The 24,817-nt window shown below is 59.1% G+C and overlaps 5 protein-coding genes, 1 long non-coding RNA gene and 3 other non-coding genes across 12 annotated transcripts; 4 read left to right on the top strand and 5 right to left on the bottom strand.

The window, feature by feature from the left end:
- Nucleotides 1-821: 821 nt before the first annotated feature.
- On the bottom strand, nucleotides 822-5,707 carry MSRB1 (methionine sulfoxide reductase B1). 4 transcript variants are annotated; one of them, XR_006965517.1, is made up of 5 exons: nucleotides 5,587-5,706; nucleotides 3,628-3,776; nucleotides 3,200-3,314; nucleotides 2,192-2,295; nucleotides 822-1,665 (listed from the first exon to the last, which is right to left on the bottom strand). XR_006965517.1 is itself a non-coding variant. In XM_047097941.1 (5 exons), the coding sequence occupies exons 1-4, from the start codon at nucleotides 5,639-5,641 to the stop codon at nucleotides 2,813-2,815; spliced, it is 357 nt and encodes a 118-aa protein (XP_046953897.1). In that variant the 5' UTR covers nucleotides 5,642-5,707; the 3' UTR covers nucleotides 822-2,295; nucleotides 2,771-2,812. The 4 variants fall into 4 exon arrangements, 3 of the variants coding, with proteins under 3 accessions (XP_046953897.1, XP_046953899.1, XP_046953898.1); XM_047097941.1 differs by adding an exon at nucleotides 2,771-2,850 and having other exon boundaries at nucleotides 822-2,295; nucleotides 5,587-5,707; XM_047097943.1 differs by having other exon boundaries at nucleotides 822-2,295.
- Nucleotides 5,708-6,101: 394 nt separating this feature from the next.
- RPL3L (ribosomal protein L3 like) lies at nucleotides 6,102-13,037 on the bottom strand. Its single transcript, XM_047098101.1, has 10 exons — nucleotides 12,987-13,037; nucleotides 12,387-12,579; nucleotides 10,632-10,800; nucleotides 9,327-9,462; nucleotides 7,905-8,091; nucleotides 7,653-7,813; nucleotides 7,345-7,446; nucleotides 6,792-6,887; nucleotides 6,481-6,600; nucleotides 6,102-6,230 (listed from the first exon to the last, which is right to left on the bottom strand). Exons 1-10 carry the CDS (start codon nucleotides 13,035-13,037, stop codon nucleotides 6,174-6,176), a joined length of 1,272 nt encoding a protein of 423 aa, XP_046954057.1. The 3' UTR covers nucleotides 6,102-6,173.
- Nucleotides 13,038-15,346: 2,309 nt separating this feature from the next.
- Nucleotides 15,347-18,474, top strand: NDUFB10 (NADH:ubiquinone oxidoreductase subunit B10). The gene is made up of 4 exons (XM_047098010.1): nucleotides 15,347-15,596; nucleotides 17,251-17,389; nucleotides 17,832-17,971; nucleotides 18,194-18,474. Exons 1-4 carry the CDS (start codon nucleotides 15,449-15,451, stop codon nucleotides 18,295-18,297), a joined length of 531 nt encoding a protein of 176 aa, XP_046953966.1. The 5' UTR covers nucleotides 15,347-15,448; the 3' UTR covers nucleotides 18,298-18,474.
- On the bottom strand, nucleotides 18,468-20,333 carry RPS2 (ribosomal protein S2). Its single transcript, XM_047098009.1, has 7 exons — nucleotides 20,142-20,333; nucleotides 19,968-20,057; nucleotides 19,663-19,770; nucleotides 19,235-19,408; nucleotides 18,992-19,151; nucleotides 18,676-18,767; nucleotides 18,468-18,587 (listed from the first exon to the last, which is right to left on the bottom strand). Exons 1-7 carry the CDS (start codon nucleotides 20,316-20,318, stop codon nucleotides 18,507-18,509), a joined length of 882 nt encoding a protein of 293 aa, XP_046953965.1. The 5' UTR covers nucleotides 20,319-20,333; the 3' UTR covers nucleotides 18,468-18,506.
- On the bottom strand, nucleotides 18,833-18,965 carry LOC124525606 (small nucleolar RNA SNORA64/SNORA10 family). Its single transcript, XR_006965533.1, has one exon. It is a non-coding gene; the product is annotated as a small nucleolar RNA SNORA64/SNORA10 family (small nucleolar RNA).
- Nucleotides 19,494-19,627, bottom strand: LOC124525605 (small nucleolar RNA SNORA64/SNORA10 family). The gene has a single exon (XR_006965532.1). It is a non-coding gene; the product is annotated as a small nucleolar RNA SNORA64/SNORA10 family (small nucleolar RNA).
- A 314-nt stretch (nucleotides 20,334-20,647) lies between the features above and the next one.
- LOC124525553 (uncharacterized) lies at nucleotides 20,648-21,622 on the top strand. Its single transcript, XR_006965521.1, has 2 exons — nucleotides 20,648-20,729; nucleotides 20,969-21,622. It is a non-coding gene; the product is annotated as an uncharacterized LOC124525553 (long non-coding RNA).
- On the top strand, nucleotides 20,776-20,902 carry LOC124525610 (small nucleolar RNA ACA64). Its single transcript, XR_006965535.1, has one exon. It is a non-coding gene; the product is annotated as a small nucleolar RNA ACA64 (small nucleolar RNA).
- A 685-nt stretch (nucleotides 21,623-22,307) lies between the features above and the next one.
- On the top strand, nucleotides 22,308-24,425 carry RNF151 (ring finger protein 151). Its single transcript, XM_047097849.1, has 4 exons — nucleotides 22,308-22,376; nucleotides 22,781-22,926; nucleotides 23,230-23,326; nucleotides 23,867-24,425. Exons 1-4 carry the CDS (start codon nucleotides 22,308-22,310, stop codon nucleotides 24,350-24,352), a joined length of 798 nt encoding a protein of 265 aa, XP_046953805.1. The 3' UTR covers nucleotides 24,353-24,425.
- The last annotated feature ends 392 nt before the right edge of the window (nucleotides 24,426-24,817 follow it).

Raw genomic sequence — 24,817 nt, 5'->3', positions numbered from 1 at the left:
GTTCTTCAGCACGGTCCTCCCTGGTGCTTTTTGTCAGTGCTGACCCCTCCCATTGCACAACTCCCTCTGCACAGACGACCCAGTGACCAAGCTGGTGTCTGAGATCTAACCCCACAGGGTGACATACACTCAGAACCCGCACAGCTGCGACACCCCCTGCCACAGCCCCACCCAGGAGACAGGCTGGGCTCCACAGAGGAAGGTTAAGTGCTCTGCCCAAGGTCACACAGTGAGCCCGCAGCACCTGCACAGGCCAGTGACCCCCCCCCACCCCCCGCCACCGCCAGAGCAGGGACCCCTAGCCTGTGGCTGGGGATCAGGGAAGGGGCGGAGTCCCATTCCCAAGGAATGAGCAGACCAGACAGACCAGCAGTATCACTGGCCGTCCTTCCCACCGCCCACCCTGCCAGCCATTCTAACCTCATCCCTCATCCACCACCTTTGCCCTTTTGTCCTCACACCTGCGGGCTCCAATCCTTGCAACGTGGGGATGCTCCCAGCTCCTGAGTATGTCTGCTCCAATTATGCATTTGGAACTTGGGAATAACCAGAGGGTTATCGCCCCCCCCACACACACACACACAATCGAGCGTCCTTCCTCTGGGGTACATATTCACAGCCCTGATCATCATCTGATGTGAACTTCCTGTCTCGCCAAACACAGGGGAAGGCCCTGAGGGAGGCCCATCTGTCTGTCTGTCTGTCTGTCTGTCTGTCTTACCGCCGCCTCCCCAGCAGCAGGCATCACCACTCCATAAATATTTGTGGAACAAGTAAAGTGCCGTGTCCCCGAATCCCTGTTGTGAACGCAGACAGCGAGCCCGTGTTCCGTTTGTTTACTGATCTCCTGATTACTCGAGACAGGAGTTAAGACGGGAGGGGGCTTCGGCATCACCCACCTTCCCGGACAGCAAGGGCTTCAGAGCGGGTACAGGAAGGCACAGTCACTGCTTCCCGGGAAGGTGCGGGCTGTGGGCCCTGGCCTTGCACAATCCAGGAAACGGAGCAACAGCCACTTTCCTAAGCCCGAGTGAGGCAAGGTTGTGAAACCGGGTTCAGGATCTCTCCTCTCGTAACTGGGAGACCAGAAGTCTGGCCCCCGGCCTGCCCCTCCAGCCGTCACAGATCATCACCACTCTGGCTGCCTGGAAGGCTTTGACCAGAGTGAATCATGTAGTGACCAGGGCCGGAGCAGCCGGCGAGGGCTGCCTCCCTCCGCACCCTGCCTCACGGCCCAGCCTGGGGGAGACGGGAATGAGCTTCGGGGAGGGCCAGAGCCAGGCTCAGAATCGGGTCCCCCGGGGGTGAGTCCAGGCAGACGGGGAGGGGGCAGGGGGCTGCGGAGAAGAGAAGGTGGGGTTGTACCGTCATGCAGAGACCAGCTAGGCTTCCAGCCCACCTCCCTGAGGCTCCCACGTGAGCGGAGCCCTCCGGGCCCACCCCGGGCAGCAGGGCGTGGGCCATCGTGCCAGAGCAGTGCCTTCAGGAGAACCTGTGCAGAGCCAAGATCCTGACGCTTCAGCCAGCCCCCCTCCCCGCCCCGTGTGGATGTCTGGGGTTCCAATTCCGAGGTTGGACGGCCGGAGAGTGGCCACAGCACAGTGTCCGGCAAGAGTAAGTATGTGCTGCCCGCCTACGGCTCCTGAGAGGCAGAAGTTCCTTTGCCTAAAAGGACGGACGGAGAGAAACACAAATCACTGCTAAATTATGCTCCAGACACCATTCCCCGAGCTAGCAGAGCAGGGCAGCTGGGAGCACCTGGGCTCCCGGCTTGGGGGAGCCTGTGTGCCCCATTTTGTTCCCCGACACCTCCAGGAGAGCCCAGTCTCTCCTTCCTCCACGGGACAAAGGCCAGTAACTACAAAAGGACAAAATCACGTCACACCTTACCATCGCCGGCCCTACGGACCCTCTCGCCTAGCCTCACTCCCTCAGGACAGCAGCCAGCATGTGCTGTTAGGAAGCCCATTTTACAGAGGACCAAACTGAGATTAGGGACTGGCCACGGCCCTGCTGGCGGCAAGCAGGGAGCTGGGATTGGAGCTACCAAGCGTGAGCAGGAGTCCAGAGGGGCCGGCGGTGCAGACAGACGTGCTGACTTGTGAGAACCTGTGCGAGCAAGAGGGCCAGGGCCCAGAGGCGACGCTGCGCCCAGATAAAAACCCACAGGAGAGACAGCTGCCGAACAAACCCCAGCACCGGGGTCCTCGTTCCCAAGATGTGGGCCACTTTGCTTTTACGCTTCACGTGCGTTACACAGGCGTTATCTACATGAATGAGGCAACGGCTTTAATCCTAAGCGATAAAGAAAGTATCATAAGTGAAACTCCTCTGGATTTCTGTCAGTTACTGAAAACAGCTACCGATGCACAAGGGCTTTACTAACAAGGAAGTGGCACAAGGCGAACTTCCGGTAACTGGGAGGCACTCCTCTCTGCACATGCTTCTGGCTCATGGAAGTTTCGTAGGGACACTCCACCTTCAGAGGGTGGAGAAATCTGTTATAAGAACACTGCTGGGGCGGCTCAGTCAGTTGAGCCTCCGACTTCGGCTCAGGTCGTGATCTCGCAGTCCGTGAGTTCGAGCCCCGCGTCGGGCCTCTGTGCTGTCAGCTCGGAGCCTGAAGCTGCTTTGGATTCTGTGTCTCCCTCTCTCTCTGTCCCTCCCCTGCTCACACGATGTGTGTGCGTGTCTCTCTCTCTCAAAAATAAATAAACACTAAAAAAAAAAAGGAAGACCTGCCAACAGGAGGACACACGGGAGCGCTTACCGTGTGCCAGGCCCCAGGTGCATCACATCAACACGGCTGTCCTCAAACAGCCCGTGAAGGAGGCTCTGCGATCACACCCGCTATGCAGAGCAGGAGGCCAGCTCAGAGAGGCTGAGGAGCAAGGCTGTGGCCACACAGCCCGGCCCTCAGCGTCTGCCTGGCCTTGCCTCCCCCTCTAATCTCTGGGAAGGTCCAGGCCCCCACAGAAAGCCCTTCACCACAGATGCCCCTTTTTTGGGGCACACGTGACCCATCGGGACACCTGCCCTTGTCCTTGCCCTGCAGCCACCTTTTTGGGGTGGCCCTGGGCAGCTCCTGGGCAGTGTGCTTTGGTGTCCCGATGCTTCGTCACTGCGAGTGGACAAGAACCGCGTGTCCCCCACCCCCGGGCCTCTGAAATGTACAACAGGCCTATGTCCAGCTGCTCACCTTTCGGGATGAACTTCAGCGAGCTGCTAAATATTCAGAAGCGGGACTGTCCCGGCTTGGGGCCATCGTTCAGGAACTCATGTCCCAGCCCATTGCCACACCTGCCACAGGACACCTGGAAAGACCACAAAACAACTGCAGCGATGGCCCCCCTGCCACCAGCAGAGATGGTGTCCTCCTCCCACCCATTTCCCAAAGTAACTGTGGGCAGGAGAGGTCGACCTCCATCCCGGAGCCCGCACGGGAAAGCAGTCCTGTTTCCCCGTCTCCATCAGGACCCCAGGCTCCCCAGGTAGGGTGGCAGAGGCCAGAAGACCGCCACAGACAGACTCTAAGCCCCGAGAGCTGTGGGGGAAGCAGAGAAGGAGCAGCCACCTCGGGCTATCCCTGGCCAACACCCCTCCCCACCCCCTGGGGCTGCCACCCACCTTTAAGGCTTTAGGCGAATTGTGCTCCGGACGCTTGGCCACACTATCAGCATGAATGGTCTCAGTGAAGGCCGGCCACGGGGACGAGTGTGCATACTTTGAGCGGCTGGAGAAGAGCTCGTAGCCACACTTGGCACACACATAGACACCTGGGGGCAGAAGGAAAGACAAAGGCAGACACATTGGCTCCAGCCTCTCTGGGGTGAGTGCCCAAATCCTCGGGGCGAGAACACAGCACCGCCCGTCTGCAGGGTGGGCTGCACATTCTACCCACGCTGACACCTGCCACTCCCAGGCCTGGAACACACCACTGAGCTCACGTTCAGTGGTCCTTGGCATGTGCCACGAAGAGCCACTTCTCACACTTATCTCATTGAACTTTATCCACAGTCCTGTGATGTAGACCCTTCCAGTTTAGCTTAGTTTTGTGGTTGCTTTTTTTTTTTTTTCAAGTAGGCTCCGTGCCCAATGTGGGGCTTGAACTCACGAGCCTAAAGGGCCAACGCTCCACCAACTGAGCCAGCCAGGAGCCCCTTTTTCAGTTTTGTTTTGTAAGAGGACCTTTCCGTTTTAGAGCTGCAGTGCCTGAGTGATGCAAAACACAGCTCGAGGGTGTGCAGTCAGGAAGGAGCCCAGACGGTATGATGAGGAGACAGCACTCCCACCCCAGCAGGCCCCAGCCCACCTCCCTTCCAAGTGGCCGTTCCTGATGCCGGGGAGGCCTTGAGCTGGACACCCAGCCACCGGCCTGCTCTCTGTGAGGGAAGAGAATGGTCCCACCAAACAGGTCTCCAGGCCAGACAGGGGGCCCAGGAAGACAGAGACCCAGGGAAGAGAACAGGTTTTAACCCAGCCCCAAAAGATCACTTTGAGGGGGGGGGAAAAGGCTGCAAAACCGACCTGCGGAACAGGTAACTGCTTGGGGGCCCCCCACAGGGGAACCCCGCACCCAGTGCCCACCCTGAGGACAGCCTACCCCAGAGTCCATGAACTACACAGCCTTTGCCAGCCACTGGAGAAGGAAGCAAGAGGGGGATGCCCAGCTGCTGTGGAAGTGGAGCTTCCTGCCTGGCAGAGCCCCCTGAGGACAACTGGGGGCCTGCCGCCAGAGGGCCTCGGTGGAGGGCTTTGCCTAGAGAGTCCTGTGCCACAGCTGACATCCACAGATGCCCAGTGTCACCGCCCAGCCTCCTGGAGGGCTGACACCCAAAGGTTCCCACCTAGGCAGTGCACTGCCCTAGTCTTGCCTGTGGGGCACTTTTTTACCAAATTAGGCCATTACCAGACAGCACGGCCCAGAAGGGGACAACTCGGGGCCTCTCAAAGCCTGGGGCCTGGAGGGACGGTTGTCCACGTCCCAAACACCCCCCCCCACTCCAGCTGTCTGGTCAAACTTCGCTGGCACTTGGTTGCCCAGCGGCTCTCCTGGTTACCCAACCCCAGGGCCCTGGGCAGATGGGGGGAGGCACCCGGGAAGACACGTTGGGTCCGAAGGGAGCGCTCTGTGCTTGCCAGCTTACCTTGCGGATCCCAGGAACCCGGGAGGGGAAAAGGCAGGGCTATCATCAGGGGGATGCCCTAGGACAAGATCCTCGATCGTGTCCCTCTGAAGTCCAGATCCCAATCCGGATCCCCGCACCGGCGTCACCCCCTCCCTGTACCCTGACCCCACGGATCCCTCCCAGAAACGGCCTTGCTCACGCACTCCTCGAGGTCAGCGACGCCCTCGCTCTAATGTCCCCTCTCCCCCTCAGGAACCTCTACTTTTCAGGCTCCCCAGACCCCCCTACTCCGCGGTCCCCTTTAGTCACATGCACTGCTCCCCGCGCGATCACATTCGCCCCCGGTGGGGTCCGCCCTTCCCGGGGCTCAAGGGTTCCACCACCGCCCGAGAGCAGCGACGCCCACTCTACTACGCGCCCCCTCCCCGCTGCCCTCCCAGGAGGTCACAGAACAGACCTGGCTCAAAGTGGTTCTGGAAAACCTCGCCCCCGAAGAAGCTGCAGAACGACATGGCGCCGACAGTACTGCGGGGCAACCGCTTCCTCGGACAGATCCGAGGCCACTGGCCGACTGCCCCCGGGCCGGCGCCCGGGGCCCGCCCCTCCTCCCGAGGCCCAATCACTGCCCGGATCCGGGACGAGGCCCCGCCCCCCAGAGGACCAATCACGACCCTCCAGGAGGCCCCGCCCCTCCCCTCCCGCGGACCAATCTCTCCCTGGGGCGAGGACCTGCCCTCCGCAGTTTCCTCACAGGCCCCGCCCCCGACTGCTCCAGGGACGGCTAGGGAGCGGAGTCCCCGACGCCCGCGCTCGGCAGCCCCTCCCGAGCGCCAGGGGGCGCCGCTGAGCTGCGCCGGCTTGGAGCGGCGCCGCGCCGCAAGGGTCCTGCCGCCCGCGGAGCCGCCGGGCCACCCGCGGTCCCGCGCCTTTCCGCGCTCGCAACTCTGAGACACCGTGGGAAGAGTCGCCTTCGCACTTTATTAGACAGAGGGGGCAGGCAGGGGTCGCGCATGCTTCCTTCAGGCTCCCTCCATCCCAAGACGCCTACAGGTCTCTCGAGGTCTCGGACTTTTCCTTCTCAAGATGTTTCTTCTGGGGACCCTGGTTGAGGGGTTGGAGGAGACAGCAGCGCTCGCCACGGAGTTCTAGCCGGGAATACTGCCCCTGGCCAGCCTCTGCTCCGCTTTCTTTCCACGCACGAGTCAGTGCCCGGGACTGGACTCCTATAAGCCCCTCCTCTGGATGAGGGCAGGGGACGCCCCAGCCACCCTCATCTGCTCCAGCTCCCCAACTGTGGCACAAGAGGGGTGTGGGGTCTGAGCCCCAGAGAACAAGGGGTAGGTGGGCTCACCATGAACACCCTCTTCTCTTGGGCCGTCTGGAAGCGGCCGTGGCCAAACTTGGAGGTGGTGTCGATGAACTTGAGCTCGATGTTCTCCAGGGCCTGGCGGCTGTGGTGCACCAGGAGGGACTGGAGAGGAGCAAGATGCAAGGTCCTCACCCACTGCCTCCCGCCACCCCCAGGCCACACGGGAGGGTCTCACTCACTCGGCTCCTGCCAGAACCCCTCCCTTTTTGCTCTCCCTATTCCCACCCTCTTGGGAGCAAGGTGAAGGACAGGGCAGGCCAGTCCCTCGACCCTCCCACCATAGAGGCACTGACCTTCCTCAGCGTGATGACCCGCTTCTTGGTGCCCGCGATGCAACCCTTCAGCATGACGAAGTCATTGTTGACTTCCCCGTAGTGGGGGAAGCCGCCCTGCGGGGAGGTGGGTCAGGATCTAGGCTCCGAAAGGGGCTGCAGTGTGAGGGGCAGCTGCAAGCCCCGGGAGAGCTCCCCACACATGAGCTGGAGCCAGCCCCTGGCCCCAGGGCAGCACCTGAGCCACATTCTAAGTCCTCATCTCACTGAACACTCTTAGCGAGGGAGACACTGAGGCTCAGAGAAGCAGAATCACTCGTTGAGGCCTTGCAGCTGCTACATAGTGCAGCCGGGACTTGAACCCAGGTGGCCCGAGTCCCAGGCCACGGCTGGAGCTGCCGTGCTCCACACCCATGACGGCGGTCGGAGTGTGAGCTGTGTGCCGAGGGGGCTCAGAGGATGCAGGGACGGCAGGGGTTTGTTCCACCGGGGGGCTGCTCGCTGGGGCCTGAGCTCTGGGGGCAGGGAGGTACCCCACACACCTGCTCCACACGTGCACACCAGACCCCCTCACCAGTGGCGTGATGGACTTGTCCGTCACATCGTAGCTGGTGGACGCATTGTTCCTGACCACCTTCCCGTCCTCCGTGTGCAGCCCGCGGCCAATGCGGTAGATCTGCAAGGAGAGCAGGGCACGTGGCAGGCAGCACGTGGCCTCTGGAGCCACTGGCAGGTCTATACCCATCAGCACGGGTGCTCAGACCCAGGCACCGGCAGGGGCATTTCAGAGCCTTTGGGGGGCCAGGCAGCGTCCGGGTCAGGCACCCTACCCACTGGGGTCCGGTCACGAGTGTCCCTCTACCACCAGGACCGCGGACGCACCTTCTTGTTGAGCTCCGTGCGGTGGTGATAGCCCTTCTGCCCGGCCCGAGCGATGGAGCAGCCCACACGGGCAGGGTGCCAGGCGCCAATGCAGGCCACCTTGCGCAGTCCCTTGTGGGTCTTCCGTGGCAGCTTCTTGGTATGCCAGCGGCTCGTGACCCCTGCAGGTGGTGGGGGCGGGCTTAGAGGCCAGTCTGGCCCCCACCCCCTCCGGGCAGCCTTCCTGGAGCCACCGTCCCCACCCAGCCCTACCTTTGACCCCCCGGCCCTTGGTGACAGCAATGACATCGATGACCTCGCTCTGGCTGAACACACTGTGCACCGGCACCTGCTTCTCTAGCCGGGCCTGGGCCCAGGCCACCTTCTCAGCCACCGTGCCGCCATTCAGCTGGATCTCCATGATGTGGGCCTTCTTCTGCCGGAAGGGCAGCAGCTTCATCTGCAGGACATGGCCCGGCCAGTCGGTTCCCAGAGGGCTGCACCCCCCAACCGCAGACCTGGCATGACTGGCTGGTGACCCCCAGCAGGCTTTCATGCATACATGCGTTCAGCAGACGTTCCAGTGCTCCAGTCTTTCGATACGCTGTATTCTGTGCCGGGCACTGGGGAGGACTGAATATTCTGATGGAATATTGGGGGCAGCAGGGACAGTTACTGCACGTAAGGCAGTACGTGTCCTCTGAGGGGACACCCCTCAATAACAAGAAGGAGCTACTGAGTGAAGATCTGAAAGTTTGGGGAGCAGAGGGAACCACCTGTGCAAAGGCCCTGTGGCAGGGAAGATCCTGGGGAGCTGGTGGGCTAGAAAGGAGAGCAGTATGTCTAGACCGTGGTGAGCAAGGAGGAACGTGGTGCAGGATGAAGTCAGAGGTGAGCTGGGCCCTGCCCGGGCCAGTCTCGAAGGGAGAGGTTTGGGCTTTATTCTAAGTGCAGGATGTGGCACAATCTGGTTCGTGTTTTTAGACAGCTCTGGCTGCTGCTGTGTGAGCCACGGGCTGCGGGGACACACAGGTGGAAGCAGGGACGCAAGTCACAGCCCAGTGCTCAACACGTACTTATGGAGCCCCTACTGCATACAGGGTTCTCGGTGGCTGGGGTGCTGGGGGCACAGCACTGAACAGGCAGCCACGGCCCTGCCCCCGTGGAGCTAGTCTGTAAAGGGAAACGGACACGACCAATGACACGTGTAACCAGGAACAGCAAGTGTGGCAGTAACCGAGGCAGGGGAGCAGAGGGGTGCTGCTCCAGGCCTACGCCAGCCTTCCCTGAGGACCAGATGCCAAGGACTGTTCCAGAATAAGCCAGAAGGTGTTAGCAACCTGTCAGCCCACTCAAGCCAGGCCCCACGTACGAATGTTGACTCACACACACCTCGTGCCAGGACCCAACGGGAGGTGGCTGGCCCTCTACACTGGACATTGGCAGGCGATCCAGGCCTTGCGGGGCGTGTCAGGGCCTTGGTTGACCACTAGGCGTGGCGGACGGCCCAGAGCCCTCAGAGCACCTGGACGCCCACCCCCGGGGCTGCGGGAGGCCAGCACAGCCAGTCCCCCAGCCCTTTGGGGCTGTGCCCCGGCTCGTGGTATTTTTAGGCTGACATTTGCCAGGGCTCCTGGAAGCTGGGCCCAGGGAGTGGACCGGCAGACCGGGTGCGGACGAGGTGGCAGGGCTGACCTGAGTGTGGACAATGACGCGAATGACTTTGCAGTACTTCTTCATGGCGGCAAAGTCTTTCTGCAGCTGCTTTTTGCCCTCGGCGTCACGCCATCTCTTGCAGGCCTTGGTGAAGGCTTTCTTCTTGCTCTTGTGCCTGAGCCACACGCAGGAGACACGTAGAGGGGCCAGCCGGGCGGCTGCCCGGGCCTGCCCAGCCCCCACGTGCCCACAGCCCACCCCACAGGCCCCTCAGGGCAGGGGATGTCCTCTCCTCCCTCCTTCCCTTCCCGGGGAGGCCACCGCGGGGCCCTCCCCCGGGGCTCCCCGTCGTCGTCGTCAAGCACAGACTGCCCCTCCCTCTCCGGGTCTCCGGCTCCTCCTGTACAGAGCGGACGCGCTCCCGCCGCCTGAGGCCTGCGTGTGAGCGTCAGATGTGCCCGAGCCCGAGGGAGGCGCGTGCTGGCCGGCGCCACGGCCACCTGCCTACACCGCTGCGGCCGCAGACCCCGCTTCTAGGGCCAACGGCCAGTACTGGCCAGGCGCCACGCCGCGTCGTTCCCAACCCTCCCCCAACTCTGGAGGGTGGATGTCCTGTCCCCATTCTACAGAGGAAGAAACGAGAGCTCACAAAAGTCAAAGGCCCTGGATGAGGGCCAGATTGATAACGGTAGAAAGAACAGAAACAAGGCCAGCTGGCACTCGGTGAGCACTTTCTGTGCGCTGAGCACTTGACACACTGCTCATTTAATCCTCACGGCAGCCTCATGACACAGGGATTACTCCATCGGAGGGTGTCTCCATCTGGTGGTGTCTGTGATGGGGGGGATCAATCTAAGAGGCTCTAAGAGGTGAGCCAGCTCGCCTGTGGTCGTACAGCCCGTGCTGGCTCAGAAGCCCGAGCTTATTACCTCCCAGAGAGGGCCAGGACCGGGCTATGCCTCTAACTCCGTAAGGATGGGGGTGTCGGTGAGGTTCCTTGGGCACGTGGGCCTCCCCTTTCAGGACTGAGTGCCCCCAAATGCCTTCCTTTCTGAGGAGAAGAGCTTGTCAGCTAGCTATTTCCCTTTTCACCCTGGCTGCTAGGAAGCTCTGAGCCGACTCTAACATTTCGTCAAATTAGTCCCTTAATTAACCCTGGGGATTAGAACATGCACTTCCTCTCTTCCTCTATCCCAATTTCCACTCCAGCCCCCTAGTACTTGTCTTTCGTTGAATTGAAGGCAACCTCCCCCACAAACACTTTCCTGCCTCCCATACACTGTTGCCACTTCCCACCCCCCTCGTGCCAGTCCACACGTGGTTCCCCCCGGGGGCAACGCTCACCAGTCCTTGTAGAAGCGGCGACGGCACTCATCACTGAGGTGCTCTGCAAAGATGGTCTTGAAGCTCCGCAGGCCTCGAGGAGTGGCCACGTAGCCCACAACGCCGACCACCACCAGAGGCGGCGTCTCCACAATCGTCACTGCCTCCACTTCCTCCCGCTTCGAAATTTCTGGAGGGGACCCGGAGACAGGGGCATGGAGGAGGGCCTCTGGGACCCACGGGGAAAGGGGATGGAGTGGAAGAGCCAACCACAGCCCCTCCTGCCCAAGGGAGGCTGGAGCACCATGGCCTTAGGGCTCCCACTGATCTCCGGCCCCAGCCTGCACCCTCCCTGCCCCTTCTCTCTGCTCCGTCTGGGGCAAGGAGCAGGTGCTGGGCAGGGTCCTTCGAGTGGTCTCTGCTAGCTCTGACTCTGAGATCTCAGACAATGCCTGACGTGCTCCCTGCCTCAGTTTCCCCATCAGACCCTCTGGAAATGGGCGAGGAGAGCCGACAGCCAGGGCAGCATCCCCCGAAGGGCCGGGTCGGGACTCCTTTAGTGGAGAGCACTTGAGCCGTTGAAATTTTATTTAAAAAAAAAATTTTTTTTAACGTTTATTTATTTTTGAGACAGACAGAGACAGAGCATGAACAGGGGAGGGTCAGGGAGAGGGAGACACGGAATCTGAAACAGGCTCCAGGCTCTGAGCTGTCAGCACAGAGCCCGACGCGGGGCTCGAACTCACGGACCGTGAGATCATGACCTGAGCCGAAGTCGGACGCTCAACCGACCAAGCCACCCAGGCGCCCCAAGCCGTTGAAATTTTAACAGTTGTGAATATACGTTGACGAGCTCTAGAAAAATACCTGTATTTTGTCCAAAACCCGTGATTTTATAGATGTTATTACTGACACTAAAACAAAGTAAAAGCAAGTCTAAAAGAAACATATCAGGAGATGGGGAGCCTGCGTGCCTCAGGTGATTAAGCGTCCGACTCCTGATTTCAGCTCAGGTCATGATCTCACGGTTCGTGAGATAAAGCACACCGTCAGTGTGGAGCCTGCTTGGGATTCTCTCTCCCTCTCTCTCTCTGCTCCTCCCCCTCTCACACTCCCTCGCTCTCAAAAAAATATATATACGTATATACATACACACATATATGAGGTGATGAAAAGAACACATGAGTAGCTGCCAGAAAGTTGGAGGCGTGGTGGCTGATGCTATAAAGGGGCAGCAGGAAGGACTCCCGTGAGGATGGAATGTTCCACGGTACACACATTTACACGTGGCAGAGCCGCATGGAACTAAACACGCACAGGAAACCTGAACACGATGGGTAGGTTGTATCCATGTTGATAACCGGTTGTGACATATTACCGTAGTTTATAAGATGTTTCCGTCGGGAAATTGGGTCACGGGGGCATGGGATTCTACAATGATCTCAAAACAAAAGGTATATCGGGGCACCTGCCTTTGAACTGTAGCTCTCCCACTTACGGACTGGTGATGGGCAAGTTTCATAACTGCTTAATTTCCTCATCTGTAAACCGGGAGCGATGACAGAATACACCTCGAGGGGTGACCAGCGGTCAGGGCTTGGTGACAGTCAGTGTCCTGACTGTGGTTCCTGCGGCATGGCCTCGCCCTTTCTGGGACCGTCCCCCGTCCTGGCGCCCAGTTCAGGCTCCTGGCCTCCGGAAGTCTTTCCAGACCCTCTGACAGTTGGGGATGCTCCACACCCTCCCCCACCCCCGTGTCCCCCCGCAGCCACTCACTGAGCCCCGGCCGGTGCACTTCTCGAAGAGTGTGCGTCATGCCAGCCTTGTAGCCCAGGAAAGCCGTGAGGTGCACCGGCCGGCTGGGGTCGTCCCGAGGCCAAGTCTTCACCTTGCCCCGGTGCCGGCTGCTCCTCTTGTGGGGCAGGAAGCCCAGGTGTCCGTGCCGAGGGGCAGAGAACTTCCGGTGGGACTGGGGGTGGGAGGAGGAGGGGACAGTCAGAGCTGGGGCGTCTCTGGGCCCGGAGAAGTGAGTCAGAGACCCCAGACGGGGCCCTGGTGGTCTTCAGTGCCTCCATCTATCTATAGGGAAGGGGGGCAGGTCGGCTCAGGGACAGTGTCTTAGGGACAGAGCCAGCACCAAGCTCTCCTCACCCGCAGGCTTCCCGCTTTAGTGGGCTCAGCCTGCTGGGCCCAGGGGGGACAGGCCCACACTGTGGCCGAGGGCTAGAGGGAAAGGGAGACACAGCCATCTGTCTATCTTCTTGCCCATTCCAGGCCTGGCAGCCTGAGCTCTGGCCCCCTGTTGTCCCCTTCAGTCACCTCCTCCCCTACAGGCCCAAGGACCATCCCTGCTGGGAAGAGACTCCAGAAGCCCACCTGCCCCTCCCAGGAAGCTGGCTGGCTCCAGCCCCCTAGCCCACTGACCATGGCAGCCCGTCCCGGCAGGTCGGGAAAGGAAGGGGCCTCCCCGACAGGCGCTGGAGGTCGAATGGCAGGGCCGGAACGCCCGGCAGCCAGGTCCCAGATTTAGCCCCTGGCAGAAGAGCTTGGTCATGTTCCGTGGCGGTCATGGGCTCTGGTGCCAGGAGCAGGCCTGGCCTGGGGCGGAGCGAGAGGGGGCATCCGATGGGCAGGCTGGGGTGGGGATACCTGGAGCCAGGCCTGTCACTGCTTTCCTCAAGGGCCCCGGGACTGGGTCACACCACTTCGTTTTCTGCCTTGTGTTGCCCTCCCAAGGCCAGGAACAAGTCGGCCCGGTAAAGAGTCAAGGAGCCCCGGTTGGGGAGAGGGCTTCTCTCAGGCAGCTGCGGTCAGGAGGGTCTGGTCCACTTGCCTGGCTGTTCCTGTCTCGTCCTGAGGGCTGCGAGCAGGGCCTGGCCATACTGCCTGGGGTGCCGGGGGCCGGGGGTGGGAATAGCTGTCATCCAAGAACAAAGGTTCTACGCTTATCAAGTTCTGAACCTATAGATAGAGTCAGTTTTACAGGCCTGGAAATGTCTCTGAGGGCCTGGGGATCTTGCCTTGCTGGCGCTAAGATTTTGTGCTAGTAAAATGTCACAATTCTCTGTCATTGCTGTTGTTAATGACAAAAGAACTTGTAACACTTTGGGCTGAGCCCCACAGGAATTAAATCACTGGGAAGGGGCAACCCTCAGCCCCAGGAGTGGCCCAGGGGGAGAGAGACTACCTGAGCGGAGGAAGCACAGAAGGGACACCCGCAGGGGCGCCTGGGTGGCTCAGTCGGTTAAGCGTCCGACTTGGGCTCAGGTCACGATCTCACAGCTTGTGAGTTCAAACCCCGTGTTGGGCTCTGTGCTGACAGCTCAGGGCCTGGAGCCTGCTTGGGATTCTGTGTCTCCTTCTCTGCCCCTCCCCCGCTCACGCTCTGTCTCTGTCTCTGTCTCTCTCTCTCTCTCTCAAGAATAAATAATAAAACATAATAAAAAAAAAAAAAGAAGGGACACCCGCACACTCAGGGCAAAGGGAAGGCCACCCATGCTGAGGCCCTTGAGCACAGCAAGACAGGCAGCTGTGGTAGGATCGGTTCCTGGCACACGGGCCAAGAACCAGGGGGCCGGGCACAGAGCCACAAGCTACTTGGGTTCCTCCCTCTCGTATGTCTTTTCCTGCTTCTGCTACATGATCCCCAAGCCCCTCTGCTACCAAACAGCAGCGGAAAGATGCCACTCCCGTGCTTTGCTTTAATCGAGTTCTCTGCTTTCTCATATTCTTCTGGTGAGCCATAGCGGTGGCATCGGGCCTGGCTCTGTGGGATCCCCTTGTTCAGCCCCACGGTACAGGCCAATGTTAAGATTCTTTTGGTCTGACAGTGTGTGTTTCTAAGGGTTCGTGATTTCACGATCTGACATTTCTGTGACCCCAGATCCTGTGCATCCGTAGAGTTGATGGCTCCATGTCCCTGACCCCGGCCTCCAGGCATGAAGTGACCAGCACCCTCCGTGGTGTTGGCCGAGGGCCATGCCAGATAAGGAGATCATGGAAGGTGATCAACAGGGCCCTGGTCAGTGGAGCTACCCCAGGGGGCACAACAGTGCTCGGGGCCGGGACAGAAACATCAGTCCCAGACCAGAGCACTCTGCGTCCAGCATAGGAGCCACTTCTCCCTGTGGGTGAGGGCCCCAAGGGCAAGCCCTGCCTCTTGTTCTGCCCCAGAAAGGCCCCCTAAGCTTACTGGCATTGGCCAGTCCATGAGGGGCTCTGGAAGACACAGTGGAGCCCAGAGAAGGCTGCAGGTAAGGGACAATTCAGGAAGGCTTCCTGAAAGAGTGGGGCATTTGGTAGTTTGTTATTTGTTGACTTTGTTGTGTTTTTTGGTTGTTCAACCGGTCTGAGTTCTCCAGAAGGGCCCAGCTCTGTTCGTCTTGCTGCTTACTGCACTTGCCACGTACCTGCACACCAAAGAAACTGAATGAATAGTCTGCTTCTGCCAGTGTTTGTCTCGTCTTACAACGTAAGCAGGGGCCTCTGTTTTCTCCACTGGCGTATTCCAAGCGCCGAGACCAGCGTCTAGCGCACAGCACACAAGCCGCAGCCCCCGCGCTGGGAGGGGTTTCCCGAGCCCACCATTGGGCGGGCCTGCAGAACTACGAGTCCCATGGTGCCTTGCGAGCGCAGGCAGTCCCGCGCAGGCGCAGCTGTCCAAAGCAGCCTCTGCCGCAGGAGAACTATAAGTCCCATGGTGCCTCGCGAGTGCCGGCCGCCGTGCGCCGGCGCAGCCGCCCTAGGGTGTCCTCTGCTGCGGGCGAACTAGGCCGTGGTAACCGCTCAGAGGCCAGGCTCGCTCGTCCGAGAGAAGAGCCCCACCGCACGCCGCCGCCATGCCGGATAGCTGGGATAAGGACGTGTACCCCGAGCCCCCGCGCCGCACACCGGCGCCCTCGCCGCAGACCTCGCTGCCCAACCCCATAACCTATGTGACGAAGGCCTTCGATCTCCTCGTGGACCGGCCCGTGACCCTAGTGAGAGGTACGAACCGCATCGGGCCTCACCGCTCCCCAGGGCCCCCCGCCGCCCAATCTGGAATACTCCGCCGCACCTAGGGCTTCGCCCCTGTGACCGGTCCCCGTCGTCCCCACCCGGACACCTGGGGTCTCGTCGCCTCCTTGGACCCCCACCCCGTTTCCACTGCACCCTAGGAACACCCCTCGCTTCTGCACCAAGACCCCTCATTGCTTTCCGGCCCTCGCCGCCTGGGGGAACTCTCCACGCACCCCTGGTCTCCAGGCTCGCCCAAATATTAGGGGGTGTGTGCGGATCGCACCCTGGCCTGAGGCTTGTTAAACCCCATTCTCCCTGCACGCTTTGCATCCTGAGTTGTGCACAGTAGGCAGTCAGCAAACGGCTGTTGAAGGGTTCTCTGCTAACCCTCTGCACGCCTACAAAATGACCCGGATAGTCAGGGGATGGCCGAGGTCCCCTCGACCTAGATATGCTGTGACTTGTACTCCGTGTGTGCCCAAGCTTAAGAGCTGTCCAGATACCCCCAACCGTGGTCCAAACCAGGTAGATGTTTAAAACAGCTCTTTGTTGCCCAGTGTGTTGTTCAGCTCGCTCCGTAGCACGAGCACACACTGCCCTCAGTCACTAATGCTAAGCAATTCATCCATTAATCAATTCAGGGGTGCCAGGGTGGCTCAGTCGGTTAAGCATCCCACTCTTGATCTCAGTTCAGGTCTTGATCTCAGGGTTGTGAGTTCAAGCCATGTGTTGGACTCCACGCTAGGCATGGAGCCTCCGTTAAAAAAATAACCAATTCATTCCTTCAACAACCAAACATTTGGAGTGAGCGCCATGCCCTGGGGGCTTGTTGGGATAAAGTCAACAAATCAGACCCCCACATCTGGAAAAGGCACGGCAATGGATCCACTCCTCTTTTTTGTAACGATTTTTTAGAAAGTGTTTTAATTTTTTTTTAACGTTTTTATTTATTTTTGAGACAGAGACAGAGCATGAACGGGGGAGGGGCAGAGAGAGAGGGAGACACAGAATCGGAAGCAGGATCCAGGCTCTGAGCCATCAGCCCAGAGCCCGACGCGGGGCTCGAACTCCTGGATCGTGAGATCGTGACCTGAGCTGAAGTCGGACGCTTAACCGACTGAGCCACCCAGGCGCCCCTAGAAAGTGTTCTATACGTCTGGAGGGATGAGATCGCACCAGTTCCATCTCGTTAGTTTACCGGTGGGGAAGTTGAGGCCAGAAGGTCAGTGGTGGCAAAACCGGCACGGGCCGTCTGCCTACAGGGTGGAGACCTTGTGCGGTGGGTGAGGTTGGCCCACAGGAGGATCTGGAGAAGGGTGTGGGCTTGCAGAGCGTGAGTTTTGAATCCTGTGTCTCTCTGGGCCTCGGTACTGTCTGCACTGAAAAGGACCCACCCCATAGGATTGTTTTGGGGACCGAGTGAGACAACGTGCCTGGCTCCCAGGAACCCTCCATAAGTGGTGGAGGTCAGCATTTGTAGCCCAGGGCTACCAGCCAGGGCTACTTGTTATAGAGTCCAAATGGCAGTCTTTGTGAAAGCTGGGAACATTTGGGAAATCTGCTTCTTTGGTTTGTGGAAAGTAACAAAGCTAAGAGCCCAGACTCTGGCCTGTGCAAACAAGTAGGGTTTTTCTCTTTACAGAGTTTATAGAGCGGCAGCATGCGAAGAACAGGTATTACTACTACCATCGGGAGTTCCGTCGTGTGCCAGATATCACCGAGTGCCAGGAAAAGGATGTCTTGTGCATGTTTGAAGCAGAAATGCAGTGGAGGAGAGACTAGTATGTCCCTTCTTTTTTTTTTTTTTCAACGTTTATTTATTTTTGGGACAGAGAGAGACAGAGCATGAACGGGGGAGGGGCAGAGAGAGAGGGAGACACAGAATCGGAAACAGGCTCCAGGCTCCGAGCCATCAGCCCAGAGCCTGATGCAGGGCTCGAACTCACAGACCGCGAGATCATGACCCGGCTGAAGTCGGACGCTTAACCAACTGCGCCACCCAGGCGCCCCTAGTATGTCCCTTCTTAAGTCAGGGAATACTGAGCCTTGCACAGTGAGCATCCCTGGCTGGGCCCTTTCCCTGGGGAGACCCTGGGATGGTGGTCTGTTGACAAGAATGCCTCCTGGGCTTGGCCCACATCTTGTGGGTGGAGAGCCCCGACCTATGACCTCTGGGTACAGGTTAGGATTCTTTGGGGACCACTTTCTTGGTTCTTCTTTCAGTAAAGTTGATCAAGAAATCGTCAATATTATCCAGGAAAGGCTGAAGGCGTGTCAGCAGAGGGAAGGCGAGAGCTACAGGGAGAACTGCGCCAAGGAGATGGAGCAGTTTGCCCAGGTGGCCAAGGCCTACCAGGACCGCTGTACGTGAGCCCCCACATTGGTCTCATCCTTCAACCCTCCATTTTCTCCAGTCAGGGTTTTTTACAAACGTTACTGCCCAAGTGTGCTGACTGGTTGGGGGAGGGGTCTGTTTGCTGCCAGGTGTCTGTGCTGCCTTTTCTTTCTCTGCTTCCAGAGAAGACTCCAGTCTATGCCTTTGGTAGATTTGGCCCATGACTTCCCTCCCCCAATCTCTTCCTCAGATCATGACCTGGGTGCCCATTATTCAGCCAGAAAGTGCCTGGCGAAGCAGAAGCAGCGGATGCTGGCAGAGAGAAAAGCTGCTAAAGAGGCCGCCGCTGCGTGAGGCAGCCCTTTCAGCCCCGCACGGAACTATCGCTGAAGTAAAGAGTAATGTCAGATTGGCTTTTGGTCTTTTTCAATCCTCATTTGAGCTATTGGTGAATTTTAATTCATTTCGTTGGCTTCATCACCCTTCAAATCTACCTGCTACTAAACTCGAAATAAAAAACACTATTAACAAGCTCCAATTCACTTTATTTTTCTCATACAAAACTATGTGGTGGCCACAGCTGGAGCCTGGGTCCTCTGCACAGAGACTCTGGTGTGGGTCTTTACAAGATGGTCAGTGAATTCCTGGGAAAAACAGAGACTTAAGTTGTACAGATGCCGCCCCACCGTCCACACTTGTCCAGGCTCACGAGGGGGGGTAGGCAGGCAGTACCTGATAGGGAGACTTGGTGAACACAGTCTCCTTCCAAAGATCAGGGGTGAGATAGCTGTAGGTCTTGGAAATGGCATCAAAAGTGGCCTTGGCTGCAAAGGGGAAAACAGAAGTGAGCTGGTGGATTCTTGTGACAAACACCACAGGTACAGACAGACACTGTTGCACTCCTAGGAACAGAGAGGCCACTTGGGGCTGGTCTGCCGTGCATTAGGAGAGCCTTCCTCTCTCTCTCTCTCTGAAAACACGCCAACCACACACCGAGTATGATTAAGCGGAGCTGAGAGAAGCCACAGTCCCCCTCGGGACCACCTACCGAAGTTGCCCAGGGTGGCAGTGCAGCCCCTAGCTGAGGTGTAGCAGTCATCGATACCAGCCATCATCAGTAGCTTCTTAGGTACAGGGGCTGAGACAATGCCAGTGCCTCTGGGGGCAGGAATGAGGCGCACCAGCACAGAACCACAGCGGCCTGTCACCTGTGAAGGTGGGAGGAGTCAGCAGATGGGTGATCAGGAGTCTGCACCCCTGCAAGCCCCATCGTTGGCTACCCCCGGCCTACCTTGCATGGTACAGTGTGGGGCTTCCCAATCTTGTTCCCCCAGTAGCCTCGCCGCACGGGGACGATGGAAAGCTTGGCCAGGATGATGGCCCCACGGATGGCGGTGGCTACTTCCTTAGAACACTTAACACCCAGACCAACGTGTCCGTTGTAGTCTCCGATGGCAACAAATGCCTATAAAAAACCTGATATGACCCGTGGTCCATTGCCCGAACAGGCCCGCACAGCACCAGCAACTCCCACCAGAACACCCACCAGGACCTGTTGCCCTCCTCAAGGAAAGAGTGGCCACCACCAGGCCGCTCTGAGGTCCAGAGGAGATCTTTTCTCTCTCTCCCCATTACGAAAGCCACACGTGAGGCAGCAAGCGTGGCTGTGCAGAGCCGAGAGAGCCTCACAAAGCGCCTCGGCAGAAACGGCTCGGCTACCTTGAACCTGGTCCGCTGGCCAGCGCGGGTCTGCTTCTGCACAGGCATAATCTTCAAGACCTCGTCCTTGAGTGACGCCCCCAAGAAAAAGTCAATGATCTCGGACTCCTGAAAGACGTGACGTGGACACAAAAGCGGTTATCACGACACAGAAGCCACCTTTGAGAACCGTCACCCGGACCCCTGGAACCGGTCCCCAAGTTGTCCCGCCACGGACAGAGGTCATCCCCGGAGCCCCCATTAAACGAGAAGCCCAGGGGCCGCACCCGCCCACCGGCCCGTCCGCGGGAGGACGCACGCGCTACCTTGATGGGCAGAGAGAAGAGATAGATCTCCTCCAGGGACTTGATCTTCATATCCTTGACCAGGCGGCCCAGCTTGGTGACGGGCATCCACTGGAAAGAAAGCTCAGGTGACTAGGACCGTGCGTCCGGCGCCGCCGCCCATGGGCCCGTCTCACGCGCGCGGCCCGAACCTACCTCCTTGTCCTCGGCCTTGCCTCCGCGAGCTCCGCGGCCGCGGCCCCGGCCTCGACCCCGGCCGCGGCCCCGACCCCGGATGCCGCTGCCGAAGCCTCCGCGGAAGCCGCCGCGGCCTCCCATTCCAGGGCCCCCGGGCCCTCCGGGCCCTCCCGCAGCACCGGCGTCATCCGCCATTTGCTGAAAACAATGACGAGAAGACGACAGTCAGCGAAGCCCTGGCATTCGCGGTCGCACGAGGCGCCCAGAGCACGACTCCCTCCCGGGAGCGCCAACGCGCCAACCCAGGGCCCCGCCGGCCGTCCGCGAACTCCCACCACCCCGGCCCGGGCACCGCCACCCGCAGCAGAAAGACTCACGTGTATTCCCGGAGAAGAAGAACTAGGCCGCGCGGGAGGGAGCATTTATAGCAAGCCAAGTGCCGCGAGATCGTGGCCGCCCTAGGCGCGACTTTGCCACGGACCAATCAGACAGGTGGTGACGCGCTGCCAGTGTTCCCCCGCCCGCTTTGTGTGCGCTTGCGCGCCTGCGGCTCCGCGGCGCGAACTCTCTGAGTTGCAGTCGTCTTGCTCCTCCTGTTCGCTGCAGGTAGGTCTAGTCCTCGCGTCCCGGGGTGGTAGCTGGGGGGGACGGCGTTGGTTGAAAATCACCCGCGGCTTTGGTCGTGGCCGCGGGTGAGATTCGGCGCCCAGAGCCACCGGGGGCCTCAGCTCACCGCCCACTCGTCGGTGTGGGGAGGTGAAACCCAGGCCCCGACAAGCGCGGCCGCTCCGGCCCCGCCGCCCGTGCTCTGGCCTCTGACTCCTGACCCCATGCTCTGTCTGCAGGTCGCCGGCGCCCCGACCCCGAGGCCCAGGACGCCAGGACGGCAGGGAGGCAAGCTCTGCTCTCAGCGCTCAACGAAGCTGGTGGTCTGAGTCGACCGCGTGTGACTGCCCTTGGCCCCCCCAGCCATCAGCCTGGGAGGTGCATCTCTGGGACGCAGGGAGCAAGGTGTTTGTGGAGGGGAGAGACTCTGGGGTACCTCCTCTTCGCGACCAGTCCAACTCTGTGTTGGATGGCGTAGACGGGTACACCGTGGCTCTCGGAGGTTGGCAGGTGACTCGTTAGTCATTCTGTAAGTGGCAGAACTACATTGGAGACCCAGGTGTGCTCCTCCACACCCCATACCTTGTCCAGGAGCAGATAAAGTTTTTTCGAGTTTGGTGGTGAGTTGGGCTGGGGCAGCAAACCACCAGAAAGTGAGAATACAGAGAAACAAGGCTAAAATATGGTGGGGGGGCGTGAGGAAGGGGGAGCCCTACCGCTCAGTATCAATTACAGACCCTATCAGGGAAAGCTGTGTGGATCACTCCTGCGACTCAGCCAGTGAGAAACCGCCATCACCCTGAACTCTTGCTTTTGTCCGGTGGACGTCGGTTCAAAAAAATCTCTCCCGGTTTTTTCTTTCCACAAAATAAAGATTTCCTTTGTTTGTTGGCTTTGGTTGTGGTTTTAGCATAGCTTGCATGTCTTGAATTGCAATTCTCTGTTATTTCTAAAGAATTTCCCTTTGCTAGTAAAATAACTGATTTTTATTTTTGAGGTTGATAGCATCAGAGTGTAAGATCCCCAGCTCAAAGGCTTGCAGTGGCCCCCTGTTGTTCTCAGGAGGGGGAGAGGGTCTTTAGGATTTGGTGAGCTTAACACTCTGGTAGTGAACCTCCAGTTCTCCGGTAATGTGCCTCGGGTGTGGGAACATCCTGGTTTCCCAGGTTGAGATTGGTCTCCACATGTCTTTCCTCCTAGGCCTGCCCAAACAGAGCCTCCCTGTTCTGGAACACCCTTCCGCATACTAGGCCCCCCGTTACTGTGGTACCACAGGTCGTATGGGAATTTGGTCCTCACATCCCTCATCTGTACTCTGGAGCTAGATGTCTTAGATCCTAAGAGACCTGCTGGTGGGTCAGTGGGAAAAGTCCTGGGCTCTTGGACATCTGGCCTGAGCAGCACTATTTGAGGAAGGGTAGGGGAATGATTCCTACTTTCCTGCCGAAGCCTCAGCTTTGGGAAAACAGCACCCAGAAGTTTGGTTCCCGGCCTGGTGCTGCCTGGGGATCAGGCACAGGCTCCAGACACCTGCCCCCGGTCCACACTGCCTACCTCTCAATTATAAGCAAGGGCTAGATGCTACAGAATACCTACCAGTGGGCCCTGGACCAAGGCTGTGATTGGCCTGAGCTGGACAATGCCACTGTGATGTCGGCCCACTCCTGCTGTGAAATGGAGGCTCCTGATCCCTGGGGGTCAGTGGAGCTGCCGTCCAGACACAGATCATGGTGAGCATGGGACCCTCTTGCCTCTGGCCCTTAAGTTTGTTCCTAACTCAAGAGCTGTCCAGAGCTGGACCCCGTTCCTTATTCTGAGTGTGAACACTGGGTAACAGGTTCCCAAGCGAGACTAGAAAACCAACATTTCCGAGGGCTCTGGTCAGGTCTAACTCCAGGCCGAGGCCAGTTCCAGCCAGGGACTGGTAGTTGTCTTGACCCTCACAGCTGCCCCCTCAAAATGGATGCTGACCCGACCCTCCACTTGGAGTTTCCCTTTGGGTACGCGGTCCGATCCTGGTCCCAGCCAGGCCCTGATTTTGGCCTTTGCAGAGTGGCGGATATGATCTCAACCTCTTCGCCAGCCCTCCCGACTGCAGCTTCCTGTGCTCCGTATGCCACGGGGTTCTCAAGAGGCCAGTGAGGCTGCCATGCAGCCACATCTTCTGCAAGAAATGCATCCTCCGGTGGCTAGCCAGGTGCTAGTGGGTCCCCGAGAGGCTGGGAGGGCAGGAGCAAGGCTGTGGCCTGGAATAGAGAGGAAGACCTGCCGAGCAGTGACTTACAATGGCCGGAAGAGTCCACTGCCAAATCTCCTGGGACATAAAAAATACGTGGGCCCCTGCAGCCTGTGGGATCTGCGGCTCCAGCCTCAGAGCCGAGTTCCCTATGAAGCCCTCATGCCTCTTCCAGCTTGAGAAGGGACCTCCTGGGAAGGCATGTTGCTGCCAACTGGTCCTTCCCACTCCCAACACTTCCCCCCCCCCACTCATGCCTCCTAGACAAAAGACCTGTCCGTGCTGCAGGAAAGAAGTGAAACGGAAAAAGATTGTCCATGTAAATAAACTTCGGAGGACCATTGGCCGCTTGGAAGTCAAGGTAGCTTGAAGCACCCACTCCCACCACCCTTCTGCTCCTGCCAGGGCAGGGGGAGAGCCAGGAGAGGGGTAAGGAGAATCCTATCAGAAAGACCAGAGGGTTTCTGCTCCAGCAGCATACACTGAAGCCTGGGGGTCATCAGTCCTGAGTTTGAGTCACATCTCTGTCCCTTACTTGCTGTGTGACTTTAGGCAAGTTACCTAAGTTTTCTGAGCCCCTGGGGCCTCAGTTGTAAAATGGGGATTCTACAAAATTTTTAGAGAATGAAGTGTCTGCTGTGTTGGCCACTACTCTCCAGCCCCCTATTTTTATAGATGTCTCGGTTCCTCAAGCCTCAGGCCCTGTGCCTCAGAGATCTCGATTCTTCCCACCTCCAAGCATTTGCCCAACGATTTCCCTCTCCTCATCATTGATGCCATTAGGGCTTGGCAGTCTCCCAGTTCAATATGACGGATGGGGGGAGTCTGTGGAAGGTAGGCCGCTCGTGAGCTGGCAGTGTCCAAGCTGGCCTGGCTCACATGGTGCTCTCTCTACCCCCAGTGCAAGAACGCAGAAGCTGGCTGCTTAGTGACATGCCCCCTGGCCCATCGCAGGGGGCACCAGGACTCCTGCCCTTTTGAGCTGATGGCTTGTCCCAACGAGGGCTGCCCGGCACGGGTGCTGCGTGGGGCCCTGGCTGAGCACCGGCAGCACTGCCAGCATGGGGCCCAGCAGCACTGTCCACTGGGCTGTGGGGCCACCCTGGGCCCGGTGGAGCGTGCCCACCACAACTGCTACCAGGAGCTGCGTGAGGCCTGGAGCCAGCGGCAGGAGCGCAGCCGGAGCCTGGTGCTGGGTCTCCTGCGGCGCGTGCGCAAGGTGCACCACGCCACCAACTTCATCCGCAGGCAGCTGGCCCAGCTCCGGGACTTCCTGCGGGAGGACGACGCGCTGATCGTGGGCACCCCGCAAGAGGAGACTGAGGCCACCCCAGAAGGCAGCACTGGGGCCGAGGTGTGGGGAGCCCCGGGCCTAGGTACCTTGTAATTAGAGACGTAAATAAACGTGGAGCCCAGGCCTGGCCCCACCCCTGCCACCTCTGTGCTTGCTGGCCTCACAGCTTTATCCCATTTGTCACCCTGCCCCCTTTCCAGGCACTACTGCCTTCACCCCGCAGGGATACGACGACCTTTCTCCCTGGACCTCTTCTTCCCAGAAGGCTCTTCTCCTTGCTCTCCATTTGCCTGGTTTCTTTTCCCTCGGATGTCTTCTCATAGAGGTTTCCCCTGATCCTCTCCCAGGGAAGGGATCTGGTTACTAGCTTCACAGCCAATCACACAAAGAGCTCAAAACGCTGAACTCATTGAAGTCAACGCCTCACAATGACTCACGAGGAACCCCCATTTGTCTCCGACCTCCTGCCCTTCCATTCTCCTCCCTGCTAGTTCCCTGGAGCCACAAGCACTGTTCCCCCACACAGCCACAGGGGTCCATGCTTACCAACTTCAGGTC

Source organism: Lynx rufus, unplaced genomic scaffold (genome assembly GCF_022079265.1).
Source record: "Lynx rufus isolate CCGP_SWC_20201006 ecotype Redwood Valley unplaced genomic scaffold, mLynRuf1.p SCAF_43, whole genome shotgun sequence".
In the NCBI taxonomy this organism is placed as follows: domain Eukaryota; kingdom Metazoa; phylum Chordata; class Mammalia; order Carnivora; family Felidae; genus Lynx; species Lynx rufus.
Note: the sequence above shows the minus strand (reverse complement) of the source record. Positions and strands in the feature narration are given on the sequence as shown.